Source organism: Chinchilla lanigera, unplaced genomic scaffold, assembly GCF_000276665.1.
Source record: "Chinchilla lanigera isolate Chin_1 unplaced genomic scaffold, ChiLan1.0 scaffold00056, whole genome shotgun sequence".
NCBI classification, from domain to species: domain Eukaryota; kingdom Metazoa; phylum Chordata; class Mammalia; order Rodentia; family Chinchillidae; genus Chinchilla; species Chinchilla lanigera.
In genome coordinates, this window is record NW_004955457.1 from 11813582 (window position 1) to 11832536 (window position 18955).

The 18955-nt window shown below is 36.7% G+C and overlaps 1 protein-coding gene across 10 annotated transcripts in view; it reads right to left on the bottom strand.

Moving 5' to 3' along the window:
• Nbeal1 (neurobeachin-like 1) overlaps nucleotides 1–18955 on the bottom strand; it is a 167793-nt gene that overhangs the window by 142017 nt on the left and 6821 nt on the right. For all 10 annotated transcript variants that reach the window (XR_001236404.1, XM_013520723.1, XM_013520721.1 and 7 more), the window contains exon 3: nucleotides 4364–4455. Coding sequence is in view for 9 of the 10 variants with exons in the window: in XM_013520723.1 (XP_013376177.1) it covers nucleotides 4364–4455 (92 nt within the window). In the remaining variant the exon portion in view is untranslated. The remainder of the gene's footprint in view (nucleotides 1–4363; nucleotides 4456–18955) is intronic.

Here is an 18955-nt window from a genome sequence, read left to right on the forward strand (position 1 = left end):
ACCGGGAACCGAACTCACGACCTTGCGCTTGTCAGGCAGGCGCTTTTGCCGCTGAGCTAAATCCCCAGCCCCAAATTTTTTAATAAATATATATATATACCATCACTGAAGCCTAGGATTTTTTAATAAGCCACTATGAAAAACACCCAAATCTCAGGAGAGTAAAGAGCTCCTATAATTAAATGGCATTTACAATTTAAGTCTCTTCAGAAAATGCTTCATGTGAACTAACGCTAGTACAGTACTTTTACACTGAATGAAAGACTCTGACTCACTGCAGACAAAAAAATTTGAAGTATAATAGCAGTAATCAAACAAATACATAAATACAATTAGCCTTCTTCTCAACCATTCTCCAACATAAATTAAGAAACTCCTTTTATAAAATTAACACCTAATTTTAATTAAATTACACAAATAGCATTCCCAAAGCAAATTATAAAGATTGACAAATTCTATAACTATGTTACAAAAATACCATGCTTTATTTTTGAATGAGAACTACTTCAGCTGTAGCTTCAGATTTGTTCATTCTCTTTTTCATAAGCAGTACCAGAAAATCTCTCTTATTGTCAGATACATTTTTTTTCTCCTAGTAAAGAGGTGCTTAGAAAAACCAGGGTAACTCAAGATAATAAACAGAGACCTAAATATAATTTTTGAGATTAAGTTAATCTTTTTTCTCCACTTTTCAAAAAAATGTCAACAAGGAAAACATTGTATTTTTCCAATAATCCATAATGGTTTAAAGAACTATTTCCTTTTATCCTTGGTCTTCCTGTTCCACACTGCACATTTTGCAAAATAACTGTCAAAAGTAATTAGTGCCAGGGGTATAGCTCAGTGGCACAAATGCCTGACTGTCAAGCACAAGCAAGGTCCTGAGCTCAATTCCTGGTACCAAAAAAAAAAAAAAAAAAAAAAAGTAATTAGCGACTGAAAGAGCAATGTATCTTTTTTGTATTGTTTTGAAAACTAGTTCTCATAAAGTTAACACTCTGCTGAAACATGACTTACAGGTAACGTTAAAATTCTTGGCCATGTTTCTAGTATGATAAGCATTTGAGAACTTAGAAGTACTTCACTGCCCAAAATTATATGCCCTTTTTGTTGAAATTTCCCAAACTCCAAAAATTTGTTTCACTCCTCTGTTGACTACTGAATACTGAATGGCAGCAATAATTGGGTCTAAAGCAGGCAAAAGCCTAGCTCAAAGTTTGTTCAAGTCTTTAAATTCTGGTAAAAGCAATCTGCCTTGCATTATGAAGTCTCTAATTTAGAAATGCTTTTAGGTCCATGTACTTTACATGACAATTATACATGAAGTTTCTTACTTATAATTCAACTACTTTTATACAGTGTCTTGTACACAGTCTGCACTTAAAAATGTGCTATTAGTAAAATCTAAATTCATGGTCCAGTAGGGATTTTTTGTTTTAATTCTGAGGTATTGACAATTGAACCCAATACCTTTGCACTAAGCTACAACTTCAGCCCTTTTCTTTATTTTTTGAAACAGGATCTCACCAAGTTGCTAAATCGCCCAAGCTGGGTTTGAACTTTTGATCTTCCTACCTCAGACACCTAAAAACACAACTTTAAATAAACTAACTATAGCCGGGCATGGTGGCACATCCCTATAATCCCAGTGGTCAGGAGGCTGAGGCAGGATTGCTGTAGTTCAAAGCCAAGCTGAGCTATATAGTGAATTCAAGGCCAGGCTGAAGCCAGGGATTTAGCTCAGTGGCACAGAACCTGACCGGCAAGCGCAAGGTCATGAGTTCGATTCCTACTACCAAAAAAAAAGTTTGGGAGGTGAAGGCCAGGCTGAATTACTTTAAATCATGGGCTTATTGTTTTATTTGACACATAGCAAGGCCCTGTGTCAAATAAAATAAAACAAAAACCAAACAACAAAAGCTAACTATATAACAAATAAAGCAATACTCTTAGCATTTCTCAACTTCACCCTGAGTTAAACACTGCAGCAGTAGAAGTCCACACAATGTTTTTAGAAATGATCCCCCAATAATCCCTTTCTAATGTGTGGATGGTAACCACTTAGAAACTTCAGAAGTCTCATTCTAATACTCCAAATATTCAAAGGCCCAATTTCTAACTCCATAAAATTGATAAGCCCATGATTTAAAGTAAACTATAAATTATCAAAGTAAAAGTACAGTCATGTGCAGTGGCAGATTCCTGTCATTCCAGCTACTGGAGAGGCTGAGGCAGAAGGATCACAAGTTTGAGCCCAGCCCAGATAAAACCTCAACTTCATGAGATTTTATCTCAAAATAAAAATCTGCAGATGTAGAGTACCGCTGAGTTAGGTTCCTAGTACTACAAAAATTAATTAATTAAAGTACTTCTCGGTACAAACTACATGAATACTCTTTTATTAGTAGAAATCAAAGCATAATCTTGAGAAAATTCTATCAAATAATATCCTGATGAGAAAGAAATCTGAAACTAAATTTATAAAGTATTGGTCCTTTCTCAGCAGTCTCATTTAGTAGTTGCTTCTCCCAGTTCTTCCCTTTTCCTGGACTTCTTGCTTTCAGTCTCAACCCTCTCAAATTCTCCCTCTATAATGCCAACAAAACAACTTGAAAAACAAACTTGGTCATGACATCGTCACAAAGAAACTTTTATTTTGCAGTTGGGGGTTTAACCCAGGGCCTCAGGCATAGTATACATATGCTCTACCACTGAGCTGTACTTCTGTACTCCCATTTTTTTTGAGATAGCCTTACTAAATTGCCTAGGCTGGCCTCTGACTTGCAACAGTCCTGCCTCGTATTCTCAAGTAGCTGGGATTAGTCATGAGCCACCATGCCCAGCCAAAACTTTTTAAAACTGCCTTATCTTTCATTTAAAAAAAAAAAAATAAAATCCATTAGCAGAGCACTCATGGTATTTCATGACTTGGCCCCTGTATGATTCTCTAAACTCAACTCTCACTACTACTCTCTCACTGCCTATCCTTATCCCCAAATTTCTTTTTTTTTTTTTTTTTTTTTTTTTTTTTTTCTCCGGTACCAGGAACCGAACTCACGACCTTGCGCTTGCCAGGCAGGCGCTTTTGCCGCTGAGCTAAATCCCCAGCCCCTATCCCCAAATTTCAAACACTATTCCTTACAGATTTTTAATTCTCCAGTACTCTTTCTCTTCACTAACCACAGTATTTCTGCTTTCTTCCCTCAACATATATGTGTAAGTGGAACTTCTTTTGAGAAGTTAAATTTTGAGAACTCAAATTCAACTTTGAGTAGTTGAATTAAATGCCTCTCCCTATTTTTCCTCCTTTTTACCCCAGCCAACTTCTCTTACTTAACAACGACTGGGGGCTGGGGAGAGAGCTCAGTGGCACAAGCACCTGCCTGACAAGCATAAGGTTCTGAGTTCAATTCCCATTACCAAAAAACAAAAACAGAAAACAAACAAACAAAAACAACTACTCAGCTTTAAAAAACTTTACCTTGTACATGGCCAAGGAACTGAGAGTCCAGAAATGGTGGTAAGTGCTGGAAAGATTTGTACTTTCAGTTGTACTTCTTAAAATTTGAATTTTCCATTTATCATTTTGAAAATATAACTTTTAAAAATCTAAATTCTTTGCCTTTTTTTGGTTTGTTTTTTGTCTTTTTGAGACAGAGTCTCGCTGTGCAGTTCAGGCTGGCCTCAAACTCACAATGATTCTCTGCCTCAGCCTCTGAGGCAACCACGCCCGGCTTGCCTCCTAAGGCTCTCCTGTGAGGCTGGAAATGGACATAAGTCATGTGTTTTGTTTCCCAACTGCTGATACGCTGATGCTCTGGGAGATAACGTGTCCTAGTTCCATGGGGAAAAGCAAGGAAGCTCTGCATCCAGGGCCGTTCTAGACCCTGTCCTACGTGTGTCCTTTATAATAAAGCTGTATCAGAAGTATAGTACTTTTGGTGAATTCTTTTGGATAATCTAGGAAATTCCTGAACTGGAGAAGGGATAAAATGCCTAAATTAAGTCAGTTGGTCAGAAATGTGAGTCTCCCCCAAAATTTGTGAGTGATGTGTGAAGTAAAGCTAGCCCCATGGAGGGCTGTGCCTTTAACTTGTGAGACCTGGTGATAACCCTGGGGAGCTAGCATCAGAAATGAGTGAACTGCAAGCACCAATGGGTAGTCTCTCACCAAAGAAAAGAGGTTTCAAAAAGCCAGGTCTTGTACCAATAAAAAAAACTGCTATGATTAATACTTTTTGCCAGGAAAACAGTTATTCAGGCTATCAAGAGTGCTGATGTATTCGTCACCCATGTAACATGTCAGCATTGACATTTTTGTACCAAAAATGAGCAAGGGTAATAAAGTTGTGGATCTACATACCTGGTAGGCAGTTTTTCAAAATCAACATCTAAGAATTGTTCATAGCTAGAAACAAAATTGTCCAACCACAGCTTCAGGTAATCTGGATCTTTCTGAAATAAAATCATTACAAAAAGTATTACATTAGGTGTATTTGTCAGGAAAAATAATGTTTTCACAACCACTAAATATTTATGTAAAGAAGCAACAATATGCAATCTCTAAGTGATATTCAGCAAAAGCTATGTGCTCTTTTACAAAGTATCTTAAGTATAATGAAATGGAAACAAAGCTTATGTAAAATGGGGAGGGGAACAAGGGTTGAAGGGAGGGGAGGGGAATAGGAAAAAAAAGAACTGAAATGTGTTATGTTCAGATACAAATTCCCTATGATGAATATGATCAATATGTATGACAAGTATGTACTAATAAAAAGAATAAAGTTTTAAAAGAAGTATAATGAGGCCTCAAATGGCTTCCCATGTCATTCAATGTGCTAGCCTTACCAATGTCCTGTGGGATTCTAAACAGTTCCCCCGTATCACTCTACATCTTTCCCACTGTTACTACTCTGTCAGGTACGATGGCGCACACCTGTAATTCCAGGACTCAGGAGGCTGAGGCAGGAGGAGGGTGTGAGTTTGAGGTCAGTCTGGGCTACAAAGTGAGCTCAAGGCCAGCCTAAGCTGCATAGTGAGACCCTGCCTCAAAAAATACAAAAACAAACAAAAAACAAAAAACACTATTACCTCGTGGCTACCTAGCCCTTGGACATGGCAGACCTTTTTCTCTACCCAGAACACTCTTCTCCCAGACACCTAAATACTCCTCCATCTTCAAGTCATTCTTTTTTTTTAATTTGTTGAGAAAGGGTCTCTATGTATTTCAGGCTGGCCTTAACTCACTATGTAGGGCTGGGGATATAGCTCAGTGGCACAGCACCTGCCTGCCAAGCACAAGGTCCTGAGTTCAATTCCTGGTACCATAAAAAAAAAGTAAAAAAGAAAAAAACCTCACTATGTAGTCCAGGCTGGCCTCAAACTCACAGCAATCCTTCTACCCCAGCCTCTTGAGTGGTGGGTTTACAGGTGTGCCCACCACCCCTGGCTTCAAGTCATTCGTTAAATGATATATTCTTGGAGGCAAAATCTGTCAACGGCTTTTACTCTACCATTCTTTTTCCCAACCACATCCTCCTTTATCATATTCTGCGATTTATTTATTGCCTGTCACATTCCCTAGGATATAAATTCACATAGGACTTTTCTTATTTGTTAATGGATAACAAGTACCTAAAACAGTGCCTAGCACCAAGTGCTCAGTAAATATTTTTTCAGTGAATAGGAAGTACAGTGCTCACTTCAGCAACACATATACTAAGATAGGAGGTATAAAATGTATAAACTGAATCAAACTGAAAATGGATCATTATTCTAAATACAAAAACTAAAACAAAATTTTCCAGAAAAAAATACAGTATGCAGGGCCAGGGATATAGCTCAGTAGCACACGAACCTGCCTGGCAAGCAGAAGGCCCCGAGTTTGATTTTTGGTACAAAAAAAAAGAAAACACAGTGTATCTTCAGACATGGAGATAAAGATTTTTTTTTCTTCCTGGGACACAAAATTCATGAACCAAAAGAGGAAAAATTAAAGGCTAAGGCTATGGCTATGTGTACCTCAGTGGTAGAGTCTGTTCCTCGCATGCATGAGGCCCTGGGTTTAATCCCCAACACAAATAAGTAAAAAGAAATAAACAAGCAAATACACTCATCAGAAGACATTATCAATGAAATGAAAGGCAGGACTGGGGATGTGTCTCAGTGGTACAGCACTTATCCAGCATGCATGACACGCTGGGTTCAATCTTCAGCACCACACACACATATGCCAGCCATATAGTTGATGAAAAATTCAAATATTCTCAAAGATTTTTATCAGCTGAGTATCTATAAATCCGTAACAAAAAAACAAGTCAATTTTTTTAGTGGACACTAGATAAAAGCGGATACACAAATGGCCAAATAGCACATAAAAATGTGTTCATTATCATTAGTTACCAAGAGAAATGCAAATTATTTTTTTTTTGGTACTGGAAATCGAACTCAGGATCTTACACTTGCCAGGCAGGTGTTTATACCACTGAGCTATATCCCCGGCCCTGAGAAATGCAAATAAAAACAAAATGAAATGTACATATATATTTTTTTCTTACTAGAATGGCAAAAGTTGAAAAAGCTGAAGATATATGTTAGTGAAGATGTGGAATAACTGTAGCCCTTATATATTATTGTGGGAATAGTAAATAGTATGATCATCTGGGTAACAATTTGACAGTTTCTACAAATTTACAAAATCTACTGAAAAAAGATGCCAGACATCAATGTATACATACTGTATTTATTTTATTTATATGAAGAGCAGGTCTAGAAGAGGCTAAGACGACAGGAATTAGATGAGTGGTTGCCTTTTGAGAGGACCGACAGAAAGAGGGCAAGGGAAATTTTCTAATGGATGGAAATTTTCCTTTTTTTTTTTTTTTTTTTTGTAATGCTGGGACAAACAAACTCAGGGCCTAGTGCTAGGGCAGTGAGCCACACCCCAGTGCTAAAATTTTCAAGTTTCTGATTAAGATAATGCTTTGCATTTATCAAAATTCATCACCTTTGACACTTTAGACCTGTGCATTATGACTAGAAGTGAAATCACAATAAAACTGAGTTAAAAAAAATTATGATCCTCATAAATTTTTTTTTAAATATAAACTGTATCTTTAAAAGGATGCTAGTATTTTTCCCTTTGGCTCCTCAATACTTCTTTACACCAGTCAATTGCAGCATGTGATTCAGCAGTTTTTAAACATCACTGCGTAAACGTTGCTCTTGGATAAAGGAACTCAAGCAACTTACTTCTCTAAAATAAAAGCATTACATTGTAATTCAAAATTTAAAAGAATGTTCCCAGAATATGAAGGGACTGTTGACCTTTTGTGTGTTTATTTTTTCTAATAATATACTGTTCCAAATCAGCTTGTAAAGTTTCCCTATCTGCATTATTCCTGAGAAATCAGAAGATGGAAATATTCTAGACAAGAACTTCGTGACAAATTTTCTCAAGAGTTTCATTACTTATTTTTTATATTTCAAACTAGAATGTCATTCATCTGCCATTCATTTGTCTATCCATTCAGGTTAGACTCCAGAAGTACAAGTATCTGGAGTTTCCTTATCATTTTTCCCTTCTGAAAGGGCAGAGGATTATCTCTCAGTAAAAGTTAAGACACAAAATCTTTACATAATTCTCTAAGAAATTAACATATTTCTCTTCATATTTAATTTAAGAACTCTGTAGTATCTAGTTCAAATTCTAAAGGTCAGGAATACTAAGTGTAAGCACAGAGTTTTCCAAGAAAAATGAGCAATTATAAGGAAAGAAACAGTTTTATTTCATTTACGAGGAAGTAAAACAATCAATTCGTAAGGCACCTGCCATGTACTAAGTGCTACAGTAAACATTTTGACAATACAACATCCTATTAACTGCTTACAATTATCCAGAAAAGAAAATATAGTTTCCCCCATTTTACAGGTTATAAAACTGTAACTTATGAACTTGCTGAAAATCGTACAGCTAATAACTGACAGTGTTGGGGTTAAAGTGCAAGGACATATGAAACCAATATATGCTCTCTCCACTGTATTACGACGTCTCTGAACTGTACATGAAGGAAATGGAGCTTTAGTAAGCAAAGAGGAAAACCTGTATACAGTCTTTAAAAATCCTGAGAATTTTTGCTGCCCCCGCCACTCAAAAATCCCTAGAGGATAATTTGCTGCCAAAGGCCATAAAAAGAAAGATCTCCCCGTATTCAGAAACAATGCTAAATGTCCAAGATTAGTCACTTTCATGGATAAGACAAACCTGGTATACTGAAACACCAGTGTGGTCTGTATCCCTATTGCCAAATGCTTATTTATTAGCACAGCACACAGATACATTAAATAATGCAGGAGTGCTGGAGCCAATTCAGCTGGATTGTCATTTTCTTGAATAAGTAACCCTAATGATAGGACCTGTACTAAAGGATTGTCATGGAAATTAAATAATCTAATACATGTCACTATCTTACAATAATGCCTAGTATGCAGTAAATACTTAATAAGTATCAATTAATATTCTCTTCATAAGCTTTGTCCACAATCAGGACTCCCACAAAATGAGCACATTCTATGCTTCATATATATAAAATATTTCATGATCTCCCTTACCAGCCAATTTTAATTATATTCTTTTCCTCTCAAAACTCTCTGAACTTACAGTTTGTGTGACTTTCAGTAGGTTATTTACTTCACTTCTCTGAGCTGTGTTCTCTCTCTAAAATGAAGACAGTATTCCCTGCTCCAGAGGGGTGTGGAAAGCACTAAATAACATACATTGGTATGTTCACTAGGGGCCACAATTTGTTAGGGTTCACTGCCAGCAGGCCCTGACCATCAGTGGCCCATGCATGACTGGCCCACTGGCTGGCAGGGGACAGTCCCATCGAGTGGTATGAGTTATCCAATGGACAGTGTACACACACCACTGGGGGTTCAAGCCAGCAGAAACTTGTGAAGCAGTCAGCACTGCTAGGTACTTAGCAATCACTCAGAGCATGTTAGCTACCTTGACTGCTACTACATTATCTACCATATACAGTACTCTACAATCAAGTCTTTTCCATTGTGAGTACTTTCTGGTAAAAGCTTACAGGGGCTGGAGATTTAGCTCAGCGGCACAGCGCCTGCCTGGCAAGCGCAAGGTCATGAGTTTGATTCCCGGTACCAGAAAAAAAAACAAAAAACAAAAAACAAAAAAAAAAAGCTTACAATTTCCTTAGGATATGACCATGACCAACAGGAAGATCTGTAGGAGGAAGAGAGATTTATTTACTCTCAATCCTATTACTTCCAATATATCTAGGTACTGCTGAGTGTGCTGGCACACATCTGTAATCCCAAAAGCTCCAAAGGTTGAGGCAGGAGAAATGCAAACTCAAGGCCTTCCTCAGCAACTTGGCAAGACCCTGTCTCTAAATAAAAAAATAAAAAGGACTGGAAATACAGTGTCCCTAGGTTCATTCCCCAGTATCCCCACCACCACACACACGAAAGTACACACATATACTGTTTTATGCCACTCATCAAGAATGGACAGCAACTTATTAAATTTAAACCTATTCCTTAATACATACCAACCTTCTGAAATATATGTGTATCTCCTGCAACAACTGAAAATAAATTTGAGAACTGCCACTTTTTAAAAAAATCCCTTACTCACTGGGTTTATTCTTTTTTCTTAAATGGATGATGTACTAGTTTATCTACTCCTGCATGAATTACCTTAAAACAACAAACGTGTTATTTCAGTTTCTTCAGGGAAAGGAATGCAAGTGTCAGTCAGTTTGCTGGTACAGGCTAAGCTTTTCTCATGAGCTAGTTTGTAACGACTGCCAAATCAGACTGTAGTCAAATCAAAGCTTGGCTGAGCTGGAGGAACCACTAAAAGCACACTCACTGCTAACTGGGAAGAGGCATCAGTTCTCCACAAAATGGGCCTCTCAATAGTGCAACTAACAGAGTGACTAGCTTTCCCCAGAATGAGGTGGAAAAATCTTGTGAACATGACTTCACATATGACATACCATCACTTTTGTGAAATTCTACTAAGAGGAAAGACCAACTCTGGTACAATGTAAGAGAGAACAACAAAGCTGTAAATAGCAGGAGGTGGGGATCTAAGAGGCTGGCTACCATCAACGGTTCATTATTTTTAGCCCTTTTCCATTTCTAACGTATAATACTGTATTTAAAGCTATAAACAGCCCTAAATAATACCTCAAGTTCTAAAACATACTTTTCTCATTCAATTTTTTTTTTTTTTTTTTTTTTTTTTTTGTCATTTTGAGACTGGGTCTCACTGTGCAGTTCAGGCTGGCCTTGAGCTCACTCTGTAGCCCAGGCTGGTCTCGAACTTGCAATGATTCTCCTGCTTTCACCTCCTGAGTGCTGGGATTATGGTCATACACCACCATACCCAGTACTGTCACTCAACTTAAAAATTCTAATGTTCCTTTATTAATTGTTCTTCAACCAAGGTTTACCTTAAAAGTGTGTTTCTTGCCTTCTAGTTTGTCTTTTAAAAATTTCTTGTTAGCAATTTCTTAACTGTATTCCACTCAAAAACATACTCTAAGCCAGGCATTGTGGTACATGCCTGTAATACCTGAACTCAAGAGGGCTGAGGCAGGAGGATCTATAAGAGTTCAAGTCAGCGTGGGCTATATCATGAGTTCAAGACCTGCCTGAAGTATACAGCAAGACCATGTCTCAAAAACAAAATAAGGGCTGGGGATATAGCTCAGCGGCATAAGCGCCTGCCTGCCAAGGCCAAGGTCCTGAATTCAATCCCCCATACCAAAACAAAATAAAACAAACGGCACATGCCTGTAATGCCAACACAGCAATCAGGAGGCTGAGGCAGGAGGATCATTGTGAGTTCAAGGCCAACCTGTACTACAAAGTGAGTTCAAGGCCAGCCTGAACTGCATAGTGAAATCCTGTCTCAAAGACAAAAATCAAATACAAAAACAAAAAAACTCACCCCCCAAGAAACCCACAAACATACTCTATTATTTCAATAATTTGAAATCTATTGGAACTTTAAGGTGTTATATCATCATTCTTTGTAAACATCTGCCTGTGTTTGAAGGGAATATATATGGGGCATAAAATCTTCATAAATACATCACATCAGATTTGCCAATCATATTATTAAAATCTTTATCTTTACCTTTTTTCCTCCACTTGTTCTACCAATTACTGAGAAAGCTGTGCTTAAAAAAAATCTACCAAGCTTGGGTATGGTAGCTAATGTCTATAATCCCAGCTACTTGGGAGGCTGAGACAGGAGGGTCCACGTTTGAGGTCTGATGGTCAATTTGGCAAGAAGTAGTTTCAAAATAAAATTTTAAAAGGGCTGAGGATATAGCTCAGTAATCCTGAATTTAATCCCAAGCAGTACAAGGGAAAAATACACATGCAGTGAGTAAGCAATGAATAGTTACTATGTATACAGAAAGGCATGAAAACAAAGTATAACTTGGCATTAATGAAGTAAATATTTATTACAGAATAGTGATCAGCACTGTATTTTTTATCAATAGCTACTTGTTTTACTAACTTAAGAATGGGAGATCATCTCAAATAAATGAAACTGAAACGCATACAAAAAGATTTATCATATGCTATGCAATGCAAATGAAGCCAAGCGAAACAAAGCCAAGAGAAAAATGAAATTCAAAACAATAAAATCCTGGTATGGTCAACTCATACATTATGAAATAATGCATTAAGCTGCGGTTTTAAATGCCAGCATTTTTCCTCAGTGTCATATAAAATAATTGTATATCTTATAATCAATGTTATATTGGGCTCTATAAAACAATCTGCTTAAATTTGACTTTTACTTCATTACTAATATCTGACATACTGATTTTTAGTCTGTACCCATAGAATTCACTCACAGCACTTTTCCCTAAAGTTCCTTACTTGAAGTGGGACATTGAAGTGAATTGACTTCTATCTAGTTCATCCTTAAGCCAAAGGTGTAACTCTTGGAGATCATAAGGGAAATCTAGAATTCTCAATCTGGATAGTTTCTTGGTTTTGATTTCTGTCCATCCACCAGGCCATGAAAACAAAAGCTCAGGTTCAATAGGCAAAAGTGGCTTCCATTTACTTAAGTTCCTCCTTTCACTAGGATTTGGCTTCATAATCTTGTTATTTTATTGATCTTATTTATCTTTTAATGCTTTAGTCCAAATAACCTAGCCTACTTTATTACCAGAAACACAAATCTATCCTAAGATCACTTTTTGTACTTTTTGGTCATACCTTATGCTTACCTGGAACACCTGCTGTGCCTAAGCTACTACCTACTCTTTAAAACACCATCTCTCCTAGCAGGTCATTCCTAATGATTTATGACTTTATTCATATTGGTTGCCTTAATTTTCTTCTATCTGGGATTATAACCTAAGTGGGAAACTGATTCTAGGTAGACAAGTATGTTGTCAGATGAACTCATTGTCAATTAAAAAGATAAAAGCAAAAATTTTAATGAAAAGAAAGCCCATCACATCCACAAAAGGTTTGGAACCATTGCGGGAGGGTGTTTGTTTTTTGCAGTACTGAGCACTAAACTCAGAATATCACACTGAGCTACCTTCTCAACCTTTTTTTTTCATTTTTGAGACAGGTTCTCACTATGTAGTTCAGGTTGGCTTTGAGCTCACTTTGTAACCCAGGCTGGTCTTGAACCTGCAAAGATTCTCCTGCCTCAGCCTCCCGAGCACTGGGATTATAGGCATGTGCCATCACACCTGGCAGATCTTTGTATTTTTAATTTTGAGACTGGGCTTGGACTTGCAATCCTCTAGCCTCATACTCCCAGGTGGAAGCCATTCTAACATATATAAAATAAACAATATTCTAATAGAGGTCAATGTACAAAACTAGGTCTATAATACCAATCAATCTCTAGAAAGATTTCAAATTTTACTTGAGCTATTTTCATGTAACTTTCCACTCAGACAACTTGTTTCAGTACAGTATACAGAAATAACACTAAAATCTACAGGTCCTGAAAAAGGTAACACATAAGCAGTGTTCAGTGACAAACATCTGGTTGCATGCATTTTGAGTTCACCTTGGAGTTTCACACATGGTGGCCGAACAGAGATTTCTGGCCCAAATGACCACAGGTACCACTGTAGTGCAGTACATGGGTGGAAGGGAAGGGTGTCCATGTGTAGGAAACAGGCCGTATGGAAACCTGCTATATTTTTCCACTTAATTTTGCAATAAACATAAAACTGTTCTAAAATACAGCTTAATTTTTTAAAAAAACTAATCAAATGAAAAAATTAGGTAAACAAAATTCAAGGGACAAGATGGTGGTAAGTAAGTGTATGTATACAGCAGGAACCCAATAAAAACTAATTAAATTATACTAAAATTTTTAGGGTGGAAAAAGTGTATCACTACATAATAAATCAATGTATTAACATGAGTATTTCAAAATAGACATAAGATTGGCATTTGTTAAATGGAATACAAAAGTTTAAAATAATGTTCAAGTTTCATGTCAGGTTGTTTTTAAAATTCAGTATCTTAATGATTTGTAATAGTAAACATAATAATTTGTAGTCTTAAATCACATCCATGAAGTACTTTAAAAGTTTCTGGACAATGAGATGTTGAGCGACTTTTTTTTTTCTTTGTAGTGGGAATCAAACTCAGGACCTTGTGCTTGCCAGGCAAATGCTTGCTACTGAGCTATATCCCCAGCCATTGAACAACTTTTATACAGCTATAGTTTCTAAATTTTCTGCAATTAACTTGTATATCTTAATAAAAATTAAAAGCTCATCATAATAGTATCACCATTACTACTTTTTCTTAAAACATAAATCTTTTTTTATTTTTGTCTTTTTGAGACAGGGTCTCACTACGCAGTTCAGGCTGGCCTTGAACTCACTTTGTAGCCCAGGCTGGCCTCAAACTTGCAATGATCCTCCTGCCTTAGCCTCCCAAGTGCTGGGATTACAGGCATGCACCACTATGCCTGGCATGAAATATCCAAGTTGAAAAAAATAAAACTGATGAGGGCATGATAAAGTGATTGTTGCTAACTCTTCCCTGAATTCTTTCATCTCTGAAGGATTTCCTACATGGCTATGATGAATTTCATAGCCTAGAGAGTTCCTACTATTTTAAAAAATTTTGAAAAAAAAAAAAAATAAAAAAATAAAAAAATAAAAAATAAAAAATTTTGAATGACCAGAATAGAAATGTCACCAGGCATAGTGGTGTTCATCAGTAATCCCATCATTCGGGAGGCTGATGCAGAAGGATCATTGCAAGTTTGAGACCAGCCTGGGCTACAAAATGAGCTCAAGGACAGCCTGAACTCCATAGCGAGACCCTGTCTCAAAAAGGCAAAAAAAAAAGAGAAAGAAACTGGTTAAGTTGGCCAGGCTGAACATTTTATTTACAAGACATTAAAATGTGACCTATCATCATTTTATTTTACATCTTTAACAATTAAAAACTATTGAAAATTAAGTGTAGCACATGATTCTAATTATACTTACTTAAAATTCATCATGGAGACTGTAATAAAGGAACACATTTAAAATGACAACTACTAAATAACCAACAATTAAGGCAATAATGACCATGAACCAATTATTGAAGTCTTAGTACCACTTTTCTGAAATTTAACAGTCTAATCATCCATATCTTAACATGTATACACACAAAACTCATTCTTAGTAATTGTATAATATAAACTAATGTATAATATAAACTAACAGTCTAATCATCCATATCTTAACATGTATACACACAAAACTCATTCTTAGTAATTGTATAATATAAACTAATATAAACTAATTGTATAATATAAACTAATGGTAGGCAGGTATCAGCAGACCTACAAAATAAAGTTACAAAATTTTACCATTTCTTCATACTGTTTAACTATTTTAAAATAGTTAAAAACCAAAACATATATATATACTTGCCTCTGCCCCAAAGTTCAAAGCAAACATAGTGAGAAAAATGTCTTTCCCTACTAAAATAAGCAAAGCGTGCTCATTTCCACTACAGAATATCATGCTGGAGTTATAAAACAGTGTAACTTGACAAAAGGGAACGACATAGAGGGAAAGAGAAATGCCTTCATAAGAGACTTTTTAATTCTGCTCAGTCACAAGAGAGTACATACTGTCTAATACTTCTTGAGAGATGGCAAAAGGAAGATGACAAACCTTCCAAAAGTATAGAGCCAAAAGCAATAGAGAAGAGTGGCATGGACAGCAATTCCCAAAGAAGAGAACTGAGTCAAATCATAAACATTTCTTCTTGGAAGGTAGGAGACAATATTTGCAATTTTCAGAATTGCTATTAACCAAAGCCTCCTAGGTGTCTCTTATCCTTCTCTTTCTGAAGAGTCCCTATGGTGCCATTCCTGTTACACCTGTACATGCTGCGTTTGTGGGGGACAGATTTTGATAGTGTCTTCACAGTTCTCAATACCAAGAGAAATCACAATTGGGCCTGATGAATCCAAGATCCTGTTTCAAGACTGAGAGCATGACTGGTTAAGAGTTAAGTTCTTGAGATGAACATGAACTTTGCATATAGAAAGGACAGAATAATTGTGACCAATAAAGAAGACCACGAGATCGGATTTTTGGTCCCAATTCCTCACTTTTTTGTAGTAAAATTACCCTGTAATTTTCCAGAAAGGAAAAGGAAGCTAGAGAAAAGGGAAAGCAACAGCAGTGTGTCTAGTATAATAACTATCCCTTGTATTTCTGAAAATGGAGCCCAAGAACCCTAGAAGCTATCAGAAATATTTTTAGGAATCCTTAAATTCCCCAAAAGGAAGTCAGGTGTGGTGGTGCACGTCTGTAATCTCAGCACTCATGAGGCTGAGGCAAGACGACTGCTGTGAGTATGAGGCCAGCCTGGGCTGCATAAGTGAGTTCAAGGCCAGCATGAACTTCATAACAAGACTCCTCTCAAAAAAAAGTTCCATGTAAGAATTTTTAAAGTTTGTGTTCTTATTTCTTTTACATACTTGAAACATTTTAGGAATTTCAGCGTTGCAATCAATTATTATTTAATTTTGGTGGTTATATTCACATTGATAGCAAGTGATCAACAGCGGCTGTTCAATCTGTAGAGCGATTCTTTTTCAAATTCCAGGATCTCTGGAGTTACAGAAGGATTCTTGGGAATCTGAAATTTTCATGTGTTCTAGACACCCATGGCAAATGTGATATAGAGACCAACAAAGATCCCTGGCCAGGTTAGTCAAAAATGAGGACATATTTAAAATGTTCAAAGCACTTCGGCATTAAATTGAAATCTGTTTGTTTTTTTGTCTTTTTGAGACAGGGTCTTGCTATGCAGTTCAGGCTGGCCTTGAGCTTATTTTGTATCCCAGGCTGGTCTCAAACTAGCAGAATGATCCTTCTGCCTAAACCTTCCAATAGCTGGGATTACAGGTGTGCACCACCTGCTCAGCTTTTTTTTTTTTTTTAAGACATCAAAATTTTTTTTGCTAGGTACTGGGAATCGAACTCAGGACCTTGCACTTTCCAGGCGAGGGACTGTGTTGCTGAGCTACATCCTCAGCCCAAAACCTGTTAATTTAAGAATAAAAGCTCTAATGAACTGAGGGCCTGGGAGTGTAGTTCAGTGACAGAGTGCTTGTTTAGCAAGTATGAGGCCCTGGGTTCAATCCCTAGCAGCACAAAAATAAACCAATTAAATGAAAAATAGTATTAACTTGTATTTTTAATGGGGTTTTTGGCCACTCTTTTTCAAACTGCTTTTGCAAAAGTCACCGATAATCCCTGAAATGCTGCGTGCAATGCACGTTCCACAATGCTTTCCTTTGTGCTGTGTCACATCTGACTCTCCTCACTACGCCCTTCTTTACTTTCTAAATAAAGCAGCCAACCACTACCAGTTTTCCACCCATTTAAACTCTTCTCCCTCTGACATCTTTTACTAAAACAGGAAAAACCACAAAATATTTATTACATGTTTAAGGCAGAGGAGTTTCAGATTGCTCTGTCTTTTTGAATGACAATGTTCTCTAAGACTTCCTGATTTTTACTCCTCTTAAGCACATACAGCCATCAGTATGAGTTTCAAAGCTGCATTTTCAGCATTAACTTTCCTTTTGAACTCAAGACCTATGTTGTGTATTTCTACCCAAGTGTGTGTGAAGTACTGAAATCTTGAAATACTTCCCAGTGACCTTGGATGAGCTAACTCTGTCAATGGGACATCCAAGTATCAGTTTCAAAACAGAAAAATCTAAACTTACTTCTACATCTACATATTATGCTATATGTCTATACCTAAGTCCACCAATTCTACCTCCTACCAGGGACAATTAAATTTCAATACTCAATAATAGAAGACAAAAAAGTTTTCATGCTTAACTTTTTTGTGTATGTTTTTGAAACAGGGTCTCACTATGCAGTTCAGACTGGGCTTGAGCTCACTTTGTAGGCCAGGCTGGCCACCAACTCACAGCGATTTTCCTGCCTCAGCCTCCTGAGTGCTGGGATTACACATGTGGGCCACTACGCCTGGCTTCAGATTTACTAAATTTTAAGAGTTAATTATGTACTGGGCCTAAAAATTTTACTTAAGATTATCATACATTCTAATAAATTGGTAATTTTCTCAGAAGAGTATTCACTCTATTTTTTTCTAAACCTGTACAAAAAGAGGTACTTGTCACCTGAATAAAACACCTGTAAGTTGTTTCCTTATGAAATAAAACTTTTATTCTGAAAAGGAAATTTAGTCTGAGCTCACTGCAAAACTATCTATTTCAGTCATACTCCAGATTTAGCAGGACAAAGGGCAACAGCAGGAAATGAAGCATCACCAAGATCCAAAACAAACTTGGTTGGGAGGGACCTCAAATCATTATTAAAGATACTTCAACACTACCCTTGGATACAAGAATAATTAAGTAAAGACTAAAATTACTTACGACATTCAGATCAAAGCTTCATTACTACTGATAAAAAAGACAAGACAATGCTGTTCCTTCTATTATTATATAATAAAATGCCAGCTGGAAATAATCTTGAAACACCCTCAGACACACAGTATGCTCACAAAATACTAACATTATGCATTTATATTTCTTAATCTTAAGGTATATTTTAATACAACCTATTCAGTTTTCTCAACAATTTTGACAGATATGTAAGTCATTTTTTTTCAATTTGACAAATTAAAAATCTGAGATATAAAGAAACTAGGAGCCGGGTATGGTGGCACACGCCTGTAATCCCAGCACTTGGGAGGCTGAGGCAGGAGGATCATTGCAAGTTTGAGACCAGCCTGAGCTACAAAGTGAGCTCAAGGACAGCCTGAAAAAGACCAAAAAAAAATTAAAAAATAAACTAGGTAACCTGTGTTTGAGGCCCTTTAAGATCATAAGCAGAATTAGAACTAAATTTTGGTTCCTTTGTTGGTACCACACAATTATTCAATGGAAACTAAATCTGAGGGGGAAAAAAAGTTGAATTTCAACCTGCAATGCCACATTTCTAAAGGCTACACTGAGTCACCCTATATCTTTTTACTGAGATTAATTCATTTGTTACTTTACACCAGACAGAAAAAGATTAATTTTACCTAAAACTTTGAATAGTGCAGTTTCTCTCTTCATATTCCAGTGATCAACTGCAGTATTCCCATAAAAGCTAACAGAAAACTATCCTCATGCCTGTTCACTGGCAGCAGGTTGACGTAGGGAATTTAGCGTATTTCTTTCTTTCTATGCAAATAGATGAGCTCCAAAATGTTGTATAATGAACTAAAAGTTGGTATAAAGTTATTCTCTATTTCTCTTTCCCTGTCTCTTCCACATTAAGTATGTTAAATGAAGAAATAATATCAAGACAGTGAATGGGCTGGGGATATAGCTCCAAGGCACAGCACCTGCCTGGCAAGTGTGAGGTCCTGA